Here is a 21,594-nt window from a genome sequence, read left to right on the forward strand (position 1 = left end):
TCATTAGTAACTGTTCATCTATATATATAAAAGTGAAATCCCACTCACGCATCATCACAAAATCTCCAGAACCGTAAAGCCTACAAACTTGAAATTTGGCATGTATGTTCCTCTTGGCTTCTAAGTGCTCGCTAAGAAAGGATTTTTCGAAATGACCATCAGAGCATTAGTCTTTCGCATATTACTATTAACACGCTCTGATGCTAAGGAGTTCTACTCCCCCTCCTCACCTGAAAAGAAATGTTTCAAATGCAAAACACAAACAGGAGAGGAGTTTCAGTTTCACAGCACCAAGCAGCTTTAGTACAAAACAGTTGAGTTAAGTCACACCCAGGCTCCTCGCTGTCTTCTTGCTCACACAGCAAATACTGTTTCAGTTTCCAAACAGCCCTCAACTTATATCTTCTGAGATGTTTTCTACTTCCTAAAGTCCTGGAGTTCTGCATCTTCAGGTCAAACTTTGCTTAGATTGCAGGCTGCCACCAGTTGAGATTTTCTTCATTGTAAGAGACTGTAATTACCCACTTTGTTAATTGATGCAATTATTTTAATCAGTACATTAGTCTTCTAACACAGCCCTATCTATTCATTTTCATGCTGTCTTTCCTTGTTCAGAGGAGCCAGTGGAATCATATGAACACCTTGCTTTGAAAGTTTTGCGTTCTTGGAATGAAATTCCAGAGGTTGGATGTAAGTTGGTGCCTGACCACATTGAGACAAGGCCTCTCTATCACAAAGATAAGCCTGGCATGGAACAGGTAAATTTGGCTGCATCTCAGATAGAAGGCAAATAATCTTGTTATATTAATTCTATCCTAACTTTCAATAGTAGAGAGTGTACTGTATGTAACTCGGGGTTGATCTGTTAGGTTCTTGGTGTTTTCTGAGTTTGGTTATTTTCCTGCAGACGTTTTGTTATCAGATGAACAGACGATTTGCAGAACGTATCCATGAATGTTACCTGGGAGGTCAGAAGAAATAATGAATAATCCTTAATCTCTCAACACCTAGACAAATTAAATCACCATTACAACTGGGAAATGCTTAACATTTAAGGTCAAACCAAATCCAAAAATGGTAGGCTATTCTTGGGAATTTGGAATTCTGACAAATTAGCCATCAACAGATACACAGAGATACACTCCATCTTCATATCATTTGTAAGATACAACCCAAAACCAAGAAAAGAAAAATGTCTCCAGGAAAGACTTTTTGAGCTCAGAAAACACAAGAATCCAGCATCTCAATTTTCTTTTATGTTAGTTAAAAGTGTTACAGAGTTGGAATCTGAATTGTGCTTCCATGATTTGATGAGAATAATATGTACTAGAGCAGGGATCTTCAACCTTGGCAACTTTAAGACTTGTGGACTTCAACTCCCAGAGGAGTTGAAGTCCACAAGTCTTAAAGTTGCCAAGGTTGGAAACCCCTGCACTAGAGGAAGACTGAGCAAACTTTTCTCAATCAACCCCTTCATTCCTTCAGAGGTAGCTGTCAGAATCATGCATTAATGCTGGTAGGCTGAAGCAGGAAGAGATAGAGACTCTTTATGAAGACTATTAGTCTTCTTTCTGACATCTTTTTTTCTCCTTCCTCTGTCAAGTCTCCCTTTCTTTCTTCTATTCTCTTTCTGGATCCCTCTTCTCACTGTCTGAAGCAATAGATCACAAGGAGGCAGAAAGCTCTTACCACAGGTTGCACTCACTCACCTGCAAGACTGCTTTTGAAATCAGATCAAGAGACTTGTGAAATAAAAGAAGTGCCATAGATTTAGATAGATGGATAGAATTCTTTATTGGCCAAGTGTGATGGGACACACAAGAAATTTGTCTTGGTGCAAATGCTCTCAGTGGACATAAAAGAAAAGATACATTCAAGAGTCAAGAATCATCAGGTACAACACTTAATAATAGTCATAGGGCACAAATAAACACTCAAATCATACCAGGAAACAGTCAATATAAATCGTAAGGATACAAGTGACAAAGTTACAGTCATACAGTCACAAATGGGAGGGGATGGGTAAAAGGAAGGATGGGAGGATTATTAGTAAGAGTACTGCAGACTTTGTAAATAGTTGGACAGTGTTGAGGGAATTATTTGTTTAGCAGAGTGATGGAGTTTGGGGAAAAAAACTGGGCCATAAACCTTGAGATTCCTACAGAGAGGATGTACAAAGGCATTTCCTTCCCAGGTCCTTGTGGGGAGGTGAAAGAAGATGAAAATAGAATAGAGTAGAGTAGGGTATGTCTCCCCTAGTCCTTCTTTTCATAAGACTAAAAGATGAACTGAATTATTTGACCGGATGGCCATTTGTCAGAAATGGTGTAGGGTCTCCTGCTTGGGTGGAGGGTTGGACTAGAAGACCTCCAAGGCTCTTTCCAACTCTGTTAATCTGTTAAAAAATAGAGCAGCTTGCCTTCAGAAGTTGTGGAGGCTTTCAAGAAGAGACTGGACTGCCATCTGTCAGAAATGGTGTAGGGTCTCTTGCTTGGGGGGGGGGGTCTAGGTTGGACTGGATGACCTACAAGGTCCCTTCCAACTCTAATAATCTGTAGTAATTTTGTTTCTTGACCAGTTTAAAATCTTATTCTCTGTGTTGTGTTTTCTCCTCTCAAGGGTCGTGTGCAGATGTGGGTGGATATATTTCCTAAAGATATGCCTCTACCTGGCCCTCCTGTTGATATTTCACCCAGAAAGCCCAAAGGGTAATTGATGACACGCATTTCTTCTTTGTCCTCAAATATACATTTGCGAATGTCCTGCATCTTTCATAAGGCAGCGTTTCCTATTAGGGAAAAATAAAGACTCCCTCGAGCTGCCCCACCTCCCTGCAATTACAGTAGCACATTCATCTAGTTTTTGTGATGCAATATGAAAAGAGTTTGCCATTACTATTTTGAAGGACAAAATTGACCTTTTTGCTTCCAAATCCTGAGATTTGCTCTCCTGTTGAAGGACAAAACTGACCTTTGCAATTTTAAAGAGCAGACTAGATTAGCCCCTTAACCAGCAGGAAATTCCAGGGTTTTTTTTTTTTTAACAGGGATCCGAATGTCCTTTTTGTTTTAAAAATGTCTCCCATTTTCTATCCCCCATTCGCTCTTGCTGTCCTAAACTTACATTGTTTTGTCTGGCAGAATTGCTTGAAGAACCCCTGCATTAAGAGGAGATCCTGCTTTCTTTGTAGTAAAATAATCATTGCAGGTTTTTAACTTGATCAAAATGCTTCCGAGATCAACAATTTTTTTTTTCTGCATCGTGATCAGTGATTCCTATTTCAAAGTTTGTTTTTACACTAGGAGGAAACCATTTGTTAATCTGTTAATCATCTGTCTTTAGCCGTATTATTTTTTTATTGTGTTGTCTCCAGAATTATTGTAACCAATTTGCTACTTCTTAAGTTAGAGTTAAGTCTTTCTGAAAAGAACTTTGCTTATTTGTGTATCTGCCCTTTCTTTGCCATTATAAATAGGCAAACATATCTGTTTAGGTCCTGTAACCTGAAGAAATTTGGCAATGCTTATTTAACATAATTTCAAATAACAAGAAGCACCACTATCAAATTGACACATTGAGGCATGTGATGGATAGGAATCAGACATACATAATATCCAAAGAAAATTCAGACTTCATTTACAAAGTTTTGAGAGGAGCTTGTGAAAATAATTTATTAATTATGAGGTGGGATGGTTTTTTTAAGTCAAGTTTTTTTATTTATATATAAGTAAACATTCATGTTTAACTTGAACATAACAATGCTCTGACTTCATCTAATTTCTACCTCTTATCTCTTAACTATTGATAAAACCTATTCCATGTTAACTAATACTCTGTATCTACTTTATCTTTTATTTCCAATATCAATCTATCCATCTCTGCACAATCCAATATTTTCCGAATTATATTTTCATCTGAGGGAGGTGTTCTCGTTTTTCCAATATTGAGCAAATACTATTTTCGCTGCAGTCAATACATATAATATTAAATATATAGTCCCTTTGTCATAGCTTTCTGGGATTATACCTAAAAAGATATTTCTGGTTTCAAATCTATATGCTGCTTAGTCGTCTTTTCCAACCATGTGTGTATTTTCGTCCAATATTTTCTTTTTTTCAGACATGTCCACCACATATGATAATAGGTGTTTCTTATGGAACTTTCCAGAACCCCAATGGCCTGCGAAGGCCTGAACTTCATCTCTGTCATTTCAACAGAAGAACCTTTTAACCAATCGTCAGAATTATCAGAATTCTGATCAACCATATGACCAGAGTGAGGGATTATAAATTACCATTCTTCCTGAGTGACTTTATATTCTATTAACATGTGACTTTTCTCAATTTATTTTCTCTCTTTCCTCCTCAGTTACGAACTAAGAGTAATAATCTGGAATACTGAAGATGTCATTCTGGAGGATGAAAATATCTTCACAGGACAAAAATCAAGTGATATCTATGTAAAAGGGTACGTCTACTTGTACCCTTTTGGTATACATGGCTTGCAGATCACGTCAATTATTTAACACGGGGAAAATTAATTTCTGATCAAAGCCATTCATCAATCTGGAGTCCCTGCCAGGTTTGCTGGAAATATGGCATTTTGTTGCATGACAATGAGGTGTTTTATAGCAAAGGCTCTTTAGAAATTCAGCTTCCACTTAGAATTCAGAAGGCATAGAACTGATAACAATTAGGACTTAAATTCAAAAATAATAGAGAGTTCATATGTAGTCTCAGAATTTAGTTGCAGTTGCAGATAATTTAACCAGCTTGCACTTTTGTATACTTCTATTACCCAACATTTATAAACAAGTTAAAAGACGGCTTCCTTTGAATTTTGCTTACCTCTATCCAGACACATTTGGTTTTTTTTCTTTTGCAAAATCTATGGGAGTGTTTTTTCCATTGCTTTCTTTCTGGAGTTTTAAAAATGTTTATTCCTAAAATTACAAAGCTAAGTCAACAAAGCGAACACATGCCCATTAAAAAGCACAATTAAAAGTTGTTTTAAATGATTATAAAATCTGGTAGCCCTTTGAGGATTCCAGGACTTTCTCAATCCCAGTTTATCCTCAGTTTATGTTTTTAAAATGGTAAAATGGCCACAGATAATGTTAAGAAATATGGCCATGGGGATAGACAATTGACCTTCCAGAAGAGCTGAAGGTGTCACTGAATCTGGTATTTGTAAGATCTTTTTTGTGTATTGGGCACAAAATGTTTGTAAAGTATTTGGCTGTTTGTTTGTTTATTGGAATGTATTGGCTGCTCAATTCCAATAAACTCTTGTGAACAGTCTCCCTGGTAGGAGTTAAGGGAGTTGTGGGAAGTTCACATATCTTAAACTTGTCAAAGCCAACATGGAAATCATCAACTGCAGAGGTGGTATCCAGCAGGTTCTGACCAGTTCTAGAGAACTGAGAGCGGAAATTTTGAGTAGTTTGGAGAACCGGCAAATACCACCTCTGACTGGCAATTTTACAGTATCCTTCCCCTGCCATGCCCACAGAACTGGCAGTAAAAATATTTGAATCCCACCACTGATCAACTGGTTGCTGGGAGCATCCCAAAGGTACAAATTTAAGCCTTCAAAGAAGTCTTAACTTGATCAGAATCTGACCAAGTCAAGTAGGACTTCTATGATCAAAAACAGTATTTTGAATTATCCTTGGAAGCTGATAGAAAGCCAGGAGACAGCTTAAAAAACAAATGCCGTGTGTTCATGTCAGCTTTTATCCTATCAAGCATCCTAAAATACTTTGTGGATCACAAATTCCCATTTCACTTTTTTTATTCTCTCTATACGCATCACAGATGGTTGAAAGGCCTTGAAGAGGATAGACAGGAGACAGATGTCCATTACAACTCCTTGACAGGAGAAGGGAATTTCAACTGGCGCTTTGTGTTTCCATTCCACTATCTCCCACCCGAAAAACAGATGGTTGTCTGCAAGCGGGAGAACATATTTTCCTTGGAAAAGACAGAACGCAAAATGCCTCCAGTATTGGTCCTCCAAGTGTGGGACTTCGAACGGCTGTCTTCTGATGACTTTCTGGGTAAGAAGGTCTGGGGCACTGAATGGGCACAACAGTTACATGTCTCCTGCTCTCCAGGTTCCTCAAGGATCTGGGTGATACCCAGGAGTGGGATTTTTCTCATGAAACCCCTTCAAAGCTCCATCACTTTCACCTACCAACCATTTTTCCTTTGCTCAATAACTGGAAGGAACTTTGCTCTCACTTTCTTTCTGAGTTGTCGAAAATGTTCCTGTCTCTAAGCACTAGCAATTGAAGTTAGACCTATATACAGCTTCACAATGCTTTATAGCCCACTCTAAGCAGTTTACAGAATATTGTGGATTTGTGGGAGCCCATATATGTCCTCCAGGGTGGACATTCTCAGGGTGGTTCCAGGGTGGTTTCATTTCTCAACAAATGTGAATAGGCTTCTCCGGTGAGTAGGCAGACAGTTGTTAAGAGTCGTTGCTCCTAAATCCTTCTCTTAGGTGGGTCATTAAGTGTGACCTTCCTGGTGGTTTTGATTTTCCTGGGAAACTGATACGTAAAAAAATGAGAGACAGGTTGTGTCTGAATCCTCCACCTTTATTGAGGAGTGGATTTTCCATTTTGGCATAAATGGACTCCTATACTCCTCTCTCAAACCATCTAACTTCCCTCTCCAAAATGTGAACATGATTATGCTCAAAGGAAAGTCTTTTTTTTTCTTTTATTCCTGAGCCAAAGATGCCAAATAATGGTTAATTTGTGTAAACAGTGAAGAAGTTCAGTTTTTTTTTTTAAAAAAAACCCCAACGATCTAGAAAAGTTCTTCAGTGCATACGATCCAGATTGCTACACAATGGATGGATAGCAAAACATGCAACTTGACTGAACTGCGATGCAAAATAGGCTGCCGCCTTTTAATGGGGTAGAGTGCTTATCCATCCTTGTTGTGTTCATATCAGGTGGTAGTGGCTTTCCCGGGTTTCCAGTAGAAATCTGAATCTTATCTCAACTTGGGATGTTCTCCATGGGTGAAGAATGGCGAAGGTCATGCTAACTTAGTTTGCAGTTGATTTCTGTAAACTCCTCTGGCTTTTCCTTCTCTAATCACTATAACAACAATAGAAAAGTTAAGTAGGTTATATTCACCTGAAATACTTGGAGCTTAGCCAAGAGCTGAGACGGTTGATGTTGGAAAGTTTATATGGCCCATTAAGTGTTTGATTAATGTAGAATTTTATTCTGTGGTCCACAGGCTCTCTTGAAATGAACTTGAATGGCTTTCCTCGAGCAGCCAAATCTGCCAAGCGTTGTGACTTAAGCACAGCAACGGAAACAGAGGAGAACAAAATTTCCATATTTCAGCAGAAGCGGATCAGAGGCTGGTGGCCTTTCAGCAAAGCTGGAGAACTCACGGTGCGTAAACAAACCGACAACACAAAACCTCCATCAAGGTTCAAAAGGTGGAAAGCATTTCATGCATGATAAATCCAAGTCTCTTGGACTGTTTTCAAGCTTCAGTCTTTTTTTCTCCCCTTAATTTCTTTCTTTCTGCATCATCCCAGGTTCAATGTTACAAAAATTGCAATCCACTAATTTGCTGTGGATTCAGTTCCACATAGGTAGTTATAGTGATGTCTTGGATTATGTAGGTATGTATGTAGGTATGTATTCATGCATGAATGCATGTATGTATGTATGTATGTATGTATGTATGTATGTAAGTATCAGTAGTGGGATTCAAAAAAATTTCCTACCGGTTCTGTGGGCATGGCTTGGTGAGCGTGTTGTGGCTTGGTGGGTGTGGCTTGGTAGGCGTGGCAGGGGAAGGATACTACAAAATCTTCATTCCCTCCCCACTCCAGGGGGAAGGTTACTGTAAAATCCCATTCCCTCCCCCACCCCCACTAACCTGCTTTCCAGCTTCGTCCTCCTATGCAGGGCAACCAAAGAAGACCCAGCTGATCAGCTGGGACTCAGGAGGCAGAGATGAGATGGGGGTGGGGCCAGTCAGAGGTGGTATTTGCCAGTTCTCTGAACTACTCAAAAGTTCCGCTACCAGTTCTCCAGAACTGGTCAGAACCTCCTGAATACCACCTCTGGTATGTATGTGTGTGTGTGTATGTGTAAAATAAAATAATGAAAAAATGAAATGAAATAATAAAAAATAAAATAAAATAATAAATAAAATAATAAATAAAATAAAATAAAAAGACTTAGTCTTAACTGAAAACATAATCTGTCATAAGGCATGTGTCAGGGTTCCAAGTAATATGCCCATAGCAAGCAGAACTCCAATGCAAGCAGGTTCCTCAAATAACAGCTTTATTAGGCATATCATATTGGCCCAAACTGCTAAAACCCGACTCTAAATATCCCCGTGGTTTCACCTAATTAAAAGTAAAAGTTTTCTCCCTTTCCCAAACAATCAATCACATGGTCCAATCGAGGTGCTCTCCTGTTGCTAGGAAACTTCACTCCTCCTCTCTTCAGCCACTTGTGGGAATGTCCTTGGTTCTCAAGGGAAACTATTTTGTTTTGGCTACAAGATCCCAGCTATCTCTGTTCGCCCCTCCCTATTCCTCAGCACCATTGTGGCAACACTGAAGCCTCCAAAATGGCCTCAGGCAGGCCAGCTTCAGAGTACACAGCATGTATAAATCCCAAAGGCTGGATTTAGATTAGAATTCACTCTGTTTTAAAAACTCACTGACTATATTCTCACAACATCCTGGCACAGTTTTGAGTTACTTTGTGGTGAAGCCAACTTATTGGGTAACAATTCACTTGTCTTGTGCAACCTTTGAAAAAAAGAGTTAATTCAGAAAAGAGGTTAATGGCGTTAACCTGTATTAATTCAGCCACTGACATTTTATGTTAACGCTGGTTTCAGTGCTTTGATTGAGATTGTTCCTCCTCTACTCAGCACTGACTAAATTTCAATTAGAAGAAAAGATTTATAGCAGATGACACAGCCATAATTAATCCAGGCACATTGTGTCTCTGAGGCATGGTGAGAATCTGAAAGAAATGTCACTGTCTAAGACATCTTTTCTACCTGAATATAATAAGCAGATATAATATGTCCCATAGATCAGTGGTGGTATTCTACCGGTTTGGCCCAGTTCAAGCAAACTTGTAGTAAAAAAACAGCTACCGGTTCGATGGAATTGGTATTTCTTTTTTTTTCCTCCCGATGATCAGCTGTTCCCATGATCAGCTGTGCCAGGATCCCCCTCGCTGTCTTATTGCTTCGTCCAGGCAGCTTCCCTGAGGCCCAGGAGGCAAAAAAAATGGAGTGGGGGGTGGTTGTGCTGCAAAAACCCATGCCCACCCAGTCACATGGCCATGCCCACCTAGCCACACCCACCTAGCCATGCCCACAGAACCGGTAGTAAAAGCATTTGTATCCCACCCCTGCCAGAGATGCTTTTTCAAAAGGCAACTTAGTTTTGTTTTTCCTTGAAAATGTTTCGCTTCTCATCCAAGAAGCTTCTTCCATTCTGACTGAATGGTGGAGAATGGGAGGGTTTATATTCCTTGTAGTCATCTGGTCATTAGCACTCTCTCTGGGAGTGACTTGGACGTTTATTTGTGTCCTCGGGGTCACCTGAATAATGCAAATGGGTGTGGAACCTTCTTGGAACTGCTGACTGTGTTTCAAACCAGAGATTGGTGGTGGGGTATCCCTCCCACTCTGTTGAGAAAGAGCTGTTCAAACTCAATGTAGATGGCCTCCTTGACCCCATTTTCAAACCAGTGATCCTCTCTGTCCAGAATGTGGATTTTGCTGTCTTCAAAAGCGTGGCCTTTGTCTTTCAAATCCAGATGGACTGCTGAATCTTGTCCTAATGGGTTTGTTCTCCTATGTTGCGCCACGTGTTTGTGAAGTGGTTGTTTTGTTTCCCCAATGTACAGACCTACACATGGCTCGCTGTATTGTCCTGCATATATAACATTACTCAGTTTGTGTCTGGGTGTTTTGTCCTTTGCTTCTGCCTTAGTGTATTTTGAGGTTTAAAATGTATATGGATATCGTGTTGCTTGAAAACCCTCCTGAGTGTTTCAGACATTCCTGCAACATATGGAATGAATCTCCATAGACCAGGGGTCTTCAAACTTGACAGCTTTAAGACTTGTGGACTTCAACTCCCAGAATTCCTCTTCCAGTCAGGTTAAGCTCAGAAATTCTGGGAGTTGAAGTCCACAAGACTTAAACTTGCCAAGTTTGAAGACCCTTGCCATAGACATTCAGATATAATAGGATATTATGGTCAAGAATCGGCAGTTCTGTGCATCACCGGACTGGAAGAGTTTGAACTGCTGGGTACTAAAAATAGAACATTATCCTTTTATGTCGGTGTTTCCCAACTGGACAACTTTAAGAAGTGTGAAGAACTCCCAGAATTCTGGAATTTGAAGCCCACACCTCTTAAAGTTGCTAAATTGGGCTGATGAAATATCAGAAGATGAAACACCAGAAGATATCAGAAATATCAGAAGAACCAGGAATTAGTCAGGTGACGAATCCTCAGATTGCTACAAAGTGGAAATCCCAACATTTTACATTAAAAGATAAAATTCCAAACAGTAGATCAGTACCATTTTCCAAGAATTGATAATCTTATTTAATCTCCCTTTTAGCTTCTGAAATCTGATCATCGGAGACATAAACCAAAAGCCACAGTCGCTTCCTTTTAATACCGCTGAAACCAGATAAGCTATTAACCACATCCTTTTAATACCACACTAAGCAGATAATGCATTTCGAGGAGTTTTGAGTGCTCAGTGCCCTGCAGAGAAGATCAATTTGAAATTTGCATGGTGCAACAAATACAAGTAGTCCCTGACTTACAGCCATTTGAAGTTACAATGGCACTGAAAAAAGTGACTTATGACCGTTTTTCACACCTACGACCCTCGCAACATCCCAGTGGTCACGTGATCAAAATTCCAATGCTTGGCAAGTGGTGTGTATTGATGACGGGTCGCAGTGTCCCAGAGTCACATGATCCCCATTTTGCGACCTCCTGACAAGCAAAGTAAATGGGGAAGCCAGATTCACTTAACAACCGTGTTACTAGCTTAAAAACTGGGACAAGAAAGGTCGTAAAATGGAGCAAAACTCACTTCACAAAGTCTCACTTGGCAACACAAATGTTCGGCTCAATTGTGGTCGTAGGTTGAGAATTACCTATATAACAACCTTGGGGGTGGGGGACTTGCAACCTATCTCCAAGTATGCACTAAATCAGAACAGAACAGAGTAACAGAGTTGGAAGCAGTGGTGCAATTCAACCGGTGTAACAATCGGTTCGGTGAGCGCGCGCTTCGCCCAAACCGGTCCGAACCGGTAGAATCCCACCCTTGGTTGGAAGGGACCCTGGGAGGGTCTTCTATCCAACCCCCTGCTCAAGCAGGAGACCCTATATCATTTATGGAGGGCTCAAACTGGCTAGGAAAGGGGGATCAAAATACATTCTGTCTCCTCTTGGCCTCAGCATGTTGCTGGCAGAACTGAAGCAGAATCATGCGGATGTTCTGATGAACATTAAAAATCTCTCTGGAGGATGAGGGAGCCTATAGGATAGGATAGAACAGGGAATAGAATAGAATAGAATAGAATAGAATAGAATAGAATAGAATAGAATAGAATAGAATAACAGAGTTGGAAGGGACATTGGAGGTCTTCTAGTCCAACCCCATGCTTAGGCAGGAAACCCTAAACCACTTCAGACAAATGGTTATCCAACACCTTTTTAAAAACTTCCAGTGTTGGAGCATTCACAACTTCTGGAGATGCAAGTTGTTCCACTGATGAATTGTTGTCATTGTCAGGAAATTTCTCCTTAGTTCTAGGTTGCTTCTCTCCTAGATTAGTTTCCACCCGTTGCTTCTTGTCCTGCCCTCAGGGGCTTTGGAGAATAGCTTGACTCCCCCTTCTTTGGGGCAGCCCCTATTAAAGAGAAGAGCCCTAATGTTCACCAGAACATCAGCTTTCCTTCAGACTTCCTGGCAACACCCAGAGGTTGGGCATAGGAGGTTGGTACAGGCAGTGCTTGACTTACAACCTTTCATTTAGTGGCCATTCAAAGCAGTGGTGGGATTGAAAAATGTTACTACCTGTTCTGTGGGCATGGCTTGGTGGACGTGGCTTGGTGGGTGTGGCAGAGGAAGGATGCTGCAAAATCCCTATTCCCTCCCCACCCCACTAACCTGCTTTCCAGCTCCATTCTCCTGTGCAGGGCAACAAAAGAAAATCCTGCCGATCATCTGAGACTCGGGAGGCAGAGAATAGATGGGGGCGGGCCAGTCAGAGGTGGGATTTGCCGGTTCTCTGAACTGCTTAAAATGGCTGCTACCGGTTTTCCAGAACTGGTCAGAATCTGCTGAATGCCACCTCTGGTTCAAAGTTACAACAGTACTGAAAAAAGTGACTTATGACCTTTGTTTCCACACAACCATTGTAGCATCCCCATTGTCACATGACTACAATTCAGATGCTCGGCAACTGGCATGTATTATCACAGTTGGCAACTGGCATGTATTATCACAGGGTCATGCGATCCCCTTTTGTGACCTCCTGACCTCAAAGTCAATGGGGAAGCAGGACTTGCTTCACAACTGTGTTGCTAACTTAATAACTGCAGTGATTCACTTAACAACCGGGGCAAGGAAAGTTGTAAAACGGGACCATATTTGCTTAATTACTGTTAAGCTTAACAACAGAATTTTGGGGCTGCATTGTAATTGTGAGTCACAAAAGGTGATCATATGACCCTGGGATACTGCAACTATCAAAAATACATGCCAGTTTGCCAAGGCTCCAAATTTTGATCATGTGATCATGGGGTTGCTGCAGTGAAAATGGCCATAAATCATTTTTATCCAGGCCGTTTTAACTTCGGTCACTAAACAAATTGTAACTCAAACAGAGGTGGTATTCAGCAGGTTCTGACCAGTTCTGGAGAACCAGTAGCAGCCATTTTGAGTAGTTTGCAGAACCGGCAAATGCCACCTTTGACTTGCCCCGCCCCCATCTATTCTCTGCCTCCCGAGTCCCAACTGATCGGCTGGCTCTTCTTTTGTTGCCCTGCACAAGAGAACGGAGCTGGAAAGCAGGTTAATGGGGTTGGGAGGGAATGGGATATTTGCAGTAACCTTCCCCTGCCATGCCCATGAAGCCACGCCCTCCAAGCCATGCCCACAGAACCAGTAGTTTAAAAAAAATGAACGCCACACTGAAATCAAGGACTACCTGTAGTGATTCAAGTGTTCATTATGAGATCTTAAAATATTTTGAACCAAAAGTACGTCTCCTTTTCAATACAGGGCAAAGTGGAAGCTGAGTTTCATTTAGTGACGGCTGAGGAGGCTGAAAAAAACCCAGTCGGCAAAGCTCGGAAGGAACCAGAGCCTTTGGAAAAACCCAAGTAAGTGGCACAATTTATCCCAGGTTTATTATACCTGGACAGGTGATAAGATGAACTTTTAGCTTTAGGTCCCTCCAGGTTTCTCCTTGATCGAGTGCCACCTTTTATAATATGTTTATCAGACACAAAATGCTGAATCAGCATAAACGAGAAGCAAAGCCATTACTGTGATTTATTATTTAATCTCCACATCAGGGCATTAGAAAGATGGCTGTTTTCCAAGATTGCCAACCATCTGCCTTATATTTAGATTCAGTTGTGCGACTATGGTTTGCTTCGGAGCCTCTCTGGAAGCTGGAAACGGCCCCATTTCCAGCCTTCCTGAACTCCAGGAAGCCCGTTTTTCACCCTCCATGAGCCTCTGCACACGCCCTGCATTTACCTGCATCCAAAATGGGCCGCATGGGGACTCCTGAGAGAGGCGGGGCGGGGTGGGCAGGGCGGGGCCAGCCAGGAGTGGGATTTGGTGGGGGGGGTTCTCCGAACTGTGCAGAATCTTAGCTAGGGGCTCTCCCGAACCTCTGTGAACCCCCCAACAGCCCACTTCTGGCTATAGGACTTGTAGAATTTACTTCTATTAATACAGGAAGGGTTTTTAATCTATTAATTTTATTTATTTATTTGGTTTGTCAATTTCTTACAAGATAATAGGTATAAGTAAAAACACAGTTATGAATACATGGATACGTATAAGAAAAATTTAAAAAAAAAGAAAAGAAACAATAGGACAGGGAAGGTAGGCACGTTGGTGCACTTATGCATGCCCCCTACAGACCTCTTAGGAAAGGGGTGAGGTCAACAGAAGACAGTCTAAAGTTAAAGTTTTGGGGGTTTGGGGAAGAAACCGCAGAGTCAGGTAGAGTATTCCAGACATTGACCACTCTGTTGCTGAAGTCGTATTTCCTGCAATCAAGTCTGGTGTGGTTTACCTTGAGTTTGTATCTATTGTGTGCTCTTGTATCGTTATGGTTGAAGCTGAAGTATTCATTGACAGGTAGGACATTGCAGTGTATGATTTTATATACTACACTTGGATCGGACCGAAGGCGGCGTAGTTCTAGGTATAGGCATAGGTTTTTATAGTATTGCTACCTGGTTTGGTACTGTAATCTGCACCTGTAATCAACTCGGACACCAGCAACCATCATCTGTGCCTCCCTGTCATGGTGCAGTGTGAGAAATTACTACAGGTAGTCCTTGACTTACGACCACAGCGGAATCAAAATTTCTGTTGTTAAGTGAGACATTTGTTAAGTGAGTTTTGCCCCATTTTACCACCTTTCTTGTCACACTGTGAATCACTGCAGTTGATAAGTTAGTAACCCGGTTGTTAAGTGAATCTGGTTTCTCCATTGGCTTTGCTTGTCAGAAGGTTACAAAAGATGATCACATGACCTTGGGATAGGGCAACGGTCATAAATATGAACCGGTTGCCAGGCATCTGACTTTCAATCACATGATTATGGAGATGCTGCAATGGTCATAAGTGTGAAAAGCAGTCACTTTTAAGTCACTTTTTTTCAATGCCGTTGTAACTTTGAACGATCACTAAATAAACTGTTGTAAGTCAAGGACTACCTGTATACTAAGAGTTTTACTACCATAAAAATAATCAGTGAATTGGTAATTAACTTCAAGCCTGCAGCTTCCATTTTCCACTGTTCAGAATAATTATTTCATTGTGTAATTCTTCTCATCCTCAACTAACCTCTAGGTATAATTTTGTTACTAGAAGATTTAATTCATGCAACATTTTACCATAATATTGTGAAACACTCACACATACGCACATACACATACGCACATACACACATGTATATGTATATGTATGTAAGTATGTATATATACATACACACACATACACGCACACAGACTCGGGCCCCTATACCAATCACAATTTTTTAAGTTAATATTTCAGAGAAAATATAGCGTACTTAATAAAAAGCACTCATCAAAACAGCAAGGGAGTGTTTAGAGGAAACTTTCAATCATTTAAGATGATTTTCATAATAAATTGTATATGGGACCTGGCTTTTGGCATACCCTGTGTGTAGGGGTATAGTGTAAAGTATACAGTATACAGTATTACTTGGTCTGTTGTGTGGATGCTTGTGTGTTTTTAGGGGGTGGGGAATTTTGGCGGGTGGGGGTTGTTTGGGGATTGTCATGTGGGTGTCTGTGTTGGGTCTGGTCTCTGGGTGTCATGTGAATTTCGTTGTATGTGCATACTGTGTGTATAAGTACAATGACAATAAAGTATTATTATTATTATTTGACACAAAAAATGACAGTGTACACAGCAAACGAGATAACTATGCTGGGTTTCATATCACAAATCACTAGTCCAGGGGTAGGGAAACTTGGCTCTTCTATCACTTATGGACTTCAACTCCCAGAATTCCTGAGTGAGCCATAAAAGGTTCCCCATCCCTGGCTTACTGGTTTTTCAGTTGTGGGGGAAATCAATTTTTGACTTGAATGGGACTGTTTAATATACAAATATAGGGTATATGTCCTACATTTGTATATTAAAGAGTCCTATTCAAGTCCTACATCTGTATATTAAACAAATGTCCTACATTTGTATATTAAACAGTCCCATTCAAGTCAAAAATTGATTTCCCTCACAACTGAAAAACCAGTAGGCCAAGGAGGGGGAACCTTTTATGGCTCACTCAGGAATTCTGGGAGTTGAAGTCCCTAAGTGATAAAAGAGCCAAGTTTCCTTACCCCTGCACTAGTCTAACACTTCCCAAGCGTTTAGGACTGCATGATGTATCGGCGGATTATGCAAGCAGATCCCAGTAAGGTGGCCTTCTGCAGCTGACCAATGGTGATTTTGTCAGAGCCAATTGTTTTCAAGTGCTTGCCTAGGTCTTTAGGCACAGCACACAGTGTGCCGAGTACTATTGGAACCACCTGCACTGGATTATTATTATTATTATTATTATTATCATCATCATCATCATCATCATCATCATCATCACACACACACACATACACACAAGCGAACAACTTTCAGCTAAAGAGTAAGATGATGACTCACTTTTATACATATTCATGTTTCTAGCAATATTACTAAGTTTTCTTTTCATTTCTTTCCCTTTCTAGCCGGCCGGACACATCCTTCTCCTGGTTTGTGAATCCTTTCAAGTGTTTGTATTATCTGATCTGGAGAAATTACAAGAAATACATCATTATTGGCCTAATCCTAATTATCTTAGTTATCTTCTTAGTACTCTTCATCTATACATTGCCTGGAGCCATCAGTCGTAGGATTGTTGTAGGAAGCACTTAGAAAGAATTCCTCAGCCATGCAATTTATTAAAATCAAGGTAAATGAAAACTTGGCTTTTATTCATACACAGAACAAACTCTAAATCAGTGATGTCCAACTTTAGCAACTTTTAAGACTTGTGGACTTCAACTCTGAGAATTTCCAAGCCAGCAAGGTTGAATACCTGTGCTCTAATTCTTTATTTCAAGATATTTCAGATACATATCTCATGATGTAAGATGTTAGAGTTAAGGTAAACAAAGAACAGAATTGTATGTTTAAATTGAAGTACATTCCAGTTGTGTAGAAAAAAAATGTCAACAGCTAAGAGGGCATGTCAGCTTTGAATACTAAAAATTTCTGTCTCAGATTAACAAACTAGATTTTTAAAGATCATAATACTAAATATTATAATTCTTTGGATTGGTGGGTTTCTCTATTTTAAAAAACAATCCATTCAAATTGTGCGATTGTTTTGGTTCAAAAATTTCCCTAACTTATAAAGCTTTTATATACAATGACTCTGTCACAACTAGTTGTTAGCATAAATTTTTACTGCAAATGTTAATGCGAATTTCCTTCATGTCATTTTTGTTATGTATGGATTTTTAAAAATGTGAATGTCTCCAATGTAAAATTAATACAGCTTTATATGAACATAAATATATGTGGGTTTTGTGTGCGAATTTGGAGCCTGGAGAAGATGGCGGGATATCTGCAAAAAGCTTCAAAAAATCAAAATGGAGAAGTGTGGATTCAATTGTTCAGTTGCATCTGCCATCTTGATTTTGACCCAACCTGCAGAGGCCCTTGGAAAAACAATTGCTAACAGTCACCATTCAGAATAAAATACAGAACAACCGAGTTGGACGGGATCTTGGAGGTCTTCTAGTCCAATCCCCTGCTCAAGCAGGAGACCCTATTCCATTCTGGACAAATAGCCGTCCAATCTCTTCTTTAAAACCTCCAGTGATGGAGCACCCACAACTTCTGTAGGCAAGCTGTTCCACTGGTTAATTGTTCTCACTGACAGGAAATTTCTCCTTAGTTCTAGGTTGCTTCTCTCCTTGATTAGTGTCCACCCTTTGCTTCTTGTCCTGCCTTCAGGTGCTTTGGGGAATAGCTTGACTCCCTCTTCTTTGTGGCAACCCCTCAAATATTGGAACACTGCTATCATGTCAGCCTGGTCTTTCTTCTCACTAGACATACTCAGTTCCTGCAACCATTCTTCATATGTCTCCAGTCCCCTAATCATCCCTAATCATCTTTGTATCAATAATGCAAAGGAGAAGAAAATAAGGCTGAAGCCCACCGTTGGTGGGAAGGAAGCACATCTGGATACATATCTCTCCAGGCCACCTTTCCTTTGTCCCAGAGCTGGTTGATATTCAGCAGGTTCTGACCAGTTCTGGAAAACCAGTAGCGGAAATTTTGAGTAGTTCGGAGAATTGGTAGCAGAAATTTTGAGGAGTACAGAATCCACCTCTGACTGTTCCCATCCCCATCTATTCTCTGTCTCCTGAGCCCCAGCTGATTGGCTGGGTCTTCTTTTGTTGCCCTGAACAGGAGAACGGAGCTGAAAAGCAGGTTAGTAGGGTGGGGAGGGAATAGAGATTTTGCAGTATCCATCCCGTGGAGTGGAGTGGAGTGGGGTGGGAATGGAGATTTTGCAGTATCCTTCCCCTGCCATGCCCACCAAGCCAGGCCCACAGAACCGGTAGTAAAAAAAACCTGAATCCCACCACTGCTTTGTACAACATATGGAAAAGCCACTGATAACTTCACCATCAGGGAAATTATCTACCTGCCTTGTTCTGGTTTAGCTTAGTTATTCTTTCTCCTACACAACTTGGAAATCCACCCTTGGTGTGTGTTAAAGTAGGACCATTGCTCCTAGCACTGCCTCTTCAGAGACGTGCGCTCAGGGTGGTTGCAGGAGGGAATAAAGAAAGTCAAAAAGGAGGACATCACTATGAGTTCAAAACTCTTGGATATGCTCCTCTAGAAGTGGGAAAATCCATGTTGCTATTATCCCTGGCCCTCTTATGAATTTAATTGGACTAGAGCAGAGGTTCTCAATCACCAGGCCATAATCTGGTTCTGGGGCTGTGGCTGGCTGGGACCAGGCTGCGCAAGCAGCGAGCAATTTGTGTAATTTGCGCAAGCAGCGATTCCATTTGTGTAAGTGTGTTGGAAGAAATGTCCATATGGGTTCAGTTCCAAGCGGAGAGAAAGACATGGAGCGGAGGTGGTATTCAGCAGGTTCTGACCAGTTCTGGAGAAGCAGTAGTGGAAATTTTGAATAGTTCAGAGAGAACAGGCAAATCCCACCTCTGACGGGACCCACCCCCATGTATTCTCTGCCTCTCGAGTCCCAGCGGATTGGCTGGGTCTTCCTTTGTTGCCCTGCACAGGAGAATGGAGCTGGGAAATAGGTTAATGGGGTGGGGTGGGAATGGGGATTTTGCAGTATCCTTCCCTCAGAAGTGGAGAGGGAATGGAGATTTTACAGTATCCTTCTACCACCACGCCCACCAGGCCACGCTCACAGAACCAGTAGTAAAAAATGATTGAATCTCACCACTGCTTGATTCCCTACAAGAATCTCTCTTCAAGATATAATGAACGACTTGCAGAAATGGTATAAGAACTTGGGGTGAAGTTTTCATATCTTCTGTGTATGTGGAAAAGTGAAACCCCACTTTTGGGAGGAGATGCAGATATTTATAGAGAGGATGGATTAAACCCATTTAATATTTTTTGCACCTGATTGCAATCCTTTTCCCACAGTTCAGTTCCTGTTCCTAAAACTTATGGCATTTACATAGAATAGTAATAGCACTAGCACTTAGACTTATATATCTCTTTACAGTACTTTACATCCGTCTCTAAGCAGCTTACAGAGTCAGCCTATTGCCCCCAACAATCTGGGTCCTCATTTTACCCACCTCGGAAGGATGGAAGGCTGAGTCAACCTTGAGCCTGGTGAGATTCGAACTGCCAAATAACTGTCAGCCGGCAGTCAACAGAAGTAGCCTGCAGTATTGCATTCTAAGTACTGCATTCTGCATATAAGAGGTCTGTGTCAGGTTGAAAGCCACTCTGAACCTCTGTAATCCTATGAGATCACCTGTGTTGGAGAGTTGAATTTATTTCTGGCTCAGCAGATGTTCTTTCAACCTGCAGTAAAGCTGTTCCTTTTTTTTTTCCCCTTCAAAAATTTCCTGATTTATGGAATTCACAGGAGGTCCATTTTCAATTTGCAAGAATCTTACTTTGCTCTGACTTCTCTACTTCGGCTTAGCAGGTTTCTAAAAGGGGACCTGACATCTTTGCATCTTCTGCTCATAGGAACAACAAGGATATTTATTTATTTTTTGTGCAGGGTTTTGTAACATGAGAGATGCACAAAAACATAAAAGAAGGTTATTAATAGGAAAAAATACGGAATAGAGGGTGAGGGTCTGTGCGTGATGATGTGGGGCATGGCACAAAGGCAACACAGTCACATAAGTAAGAAGAGTCTCTTTAATACCACCAACTTTGTCCCCAATGTCCAGGTTACCTTCGGCTGGAGAAAAGAACTCTCCCAAGAACAGTCTTTAAGTAGAGGAAATTCAGTCCGAAAACAAAGTACATACAAACTGTAAATAAAAATCCACAGAAACCATGCTGCAGTAATTAACTTGACAGGGCAGGAGAAAGAATTACAGACTTGAAAGGCCAGAAAAACACACATAGTTGGGAAGACGACAAGAACCCAGATAAGCCTCGACAATAACAGATAATTCACGATTTGCTTCCAACAAGTTGCTGTGCGCAGTCTCCCTTTTTAAACACTGTGTTCCCAGCTGCAGCTAATGAAGGGAATCAGAGCCCTTTCCTCCCCCATAAGCCATGCAACTTACGTTGCTCCCTTCTCCATTCCTCCCTGCATGCCCTAGAATGAAGAGTGGGTGGGCCTGGATCTTCCTCTGAATTCTCTCTCCCTTGCTCTACCTCTCCCCTGCTCTGCCCAGTTAGCCTTTGCCCTTCCCCAGTTTCTTCCACAGCCAACGGAGCCACACTCACACTCTCTGTCAACTGCTCGGCCTCCCCGCTCCGAATCAGATTCTGACAAGGGCGTGACACTGTGCTTCTTTGTTCCTCAGTCTTAACTTTGCACCATGGGGAGTAGAGAAGACAATTGCAGGTCATCTTCAAATTACTCTCGAGGAACTGAGGAGGTAGAAGTAGTGGAAATGTGGAAATTTCTTTATTTTTGCCTTTGCTTTCTTCCTATTTCTCCCATTTACATCAAAGCACAGCTCTCTAGTAATAACCACCCTCATTTGTCATTTGTCCATGCTTTGTTGCACTTGAAATGTTTTGCATCTCCTTTCTGGGATCATTTTTCAGTTAATTATTTTTTCCCCTTTTGCATGAAATGAGCTCAGCTGCATATTTCACCTTTTGCAGAGAGATTCGACTGATCTCCGATTGCTTCAACAGAAATAGAATGCTTTCTTTAAAAAAAAAAAAACCGGGTAGGTAGATATTCTCAGACTAAATTCTAGTGAAGTCACCGTACCTGACTTAAGGCTGGATTAATTATTCTAGGAAATTTGGCTGATTAATCCTTTTTGAGGAAGGATTTGGAGTAACCAAGTTTTTAACAGTTGTCTTTAAATCCAATAATGAAGCAGTGAGATTTTGCCCACTTATTTTCTCCAAGCTGAGAACATTTTGCTTTTCCAAGAAAAGATAACCAGAAAACAAGGACTATCTCTGTTATGTCCCTGGACCTTGAAGAAGTTCCCACCCAGGTCCGTTCACGCTGCAGGGGCAGCTGCCCCTTCTCATTGGCTGGGTTTCCCCAGCAGCCTGCTATAAAAGCAGGC

The 21,594-nt window shown here is 41.0% G+C and overlaps 1 protein-coding gene across 2 annotated transcripts in view; it reads left to right on the forward strand.

Moving 5' to 3' along the window:
- The window catches only part of FER1L6 (fer-1 like family member 6), a 94,726-nt gene extending 77,357 nt beyond the window's left edge, over window positions 1-17,369 (forward strand). For both annotated transcript variants that reach the window (XM_087931681.1, XM_087931682.1), the window contains exons 35-41: window positions 616-758; window positions 2,620-2,708; window positions 4,369-4,467; window positions 5,817-6,058; window positions 7,260-7,420; window positions 13,337-13,437; window positions 16,549-17,369. In XM_087931681.1, the coding sequence (XP_087787807.1) occupies window positions 616-758; window positions 2,620-2,708; window positions 4,369-4,467; window positions 5,817-6,058; window positions 7,260-7,420; window positions 13,337-13,437; window positions 16,549-16,735 (1,022 nt within the window). In that variant the 3' untranslated portion in view covers window positions 16,736-17,369. The remainder of the gene's footprint in view (window positions 1-615; window positions 759-2,619; window positions 2,709-4,368; window positions 4,468-5,816; window positions 6,059-7,259; window positions 7,421-13,336; window positions 13,438-16,548) is intronic.
- The last annotated feature ends 4,225 nt before the right edge of the window (window positions 17,370-21,594 follow it).

Source organism: Pseudonaja textilis, chromosome 3, assembly GCF_049901715.1.
Source record: "Pseudonaja textilis isolate UNSWEBS1 chromosome 3, rPseTex1.2, whole genome shotgun sequence".
NCBI lineage: Eukaryota > Metazoa > Chordata > Lepidosauria > Squamata > Elapidae > Pseudonaja > Pseudonaja textilis.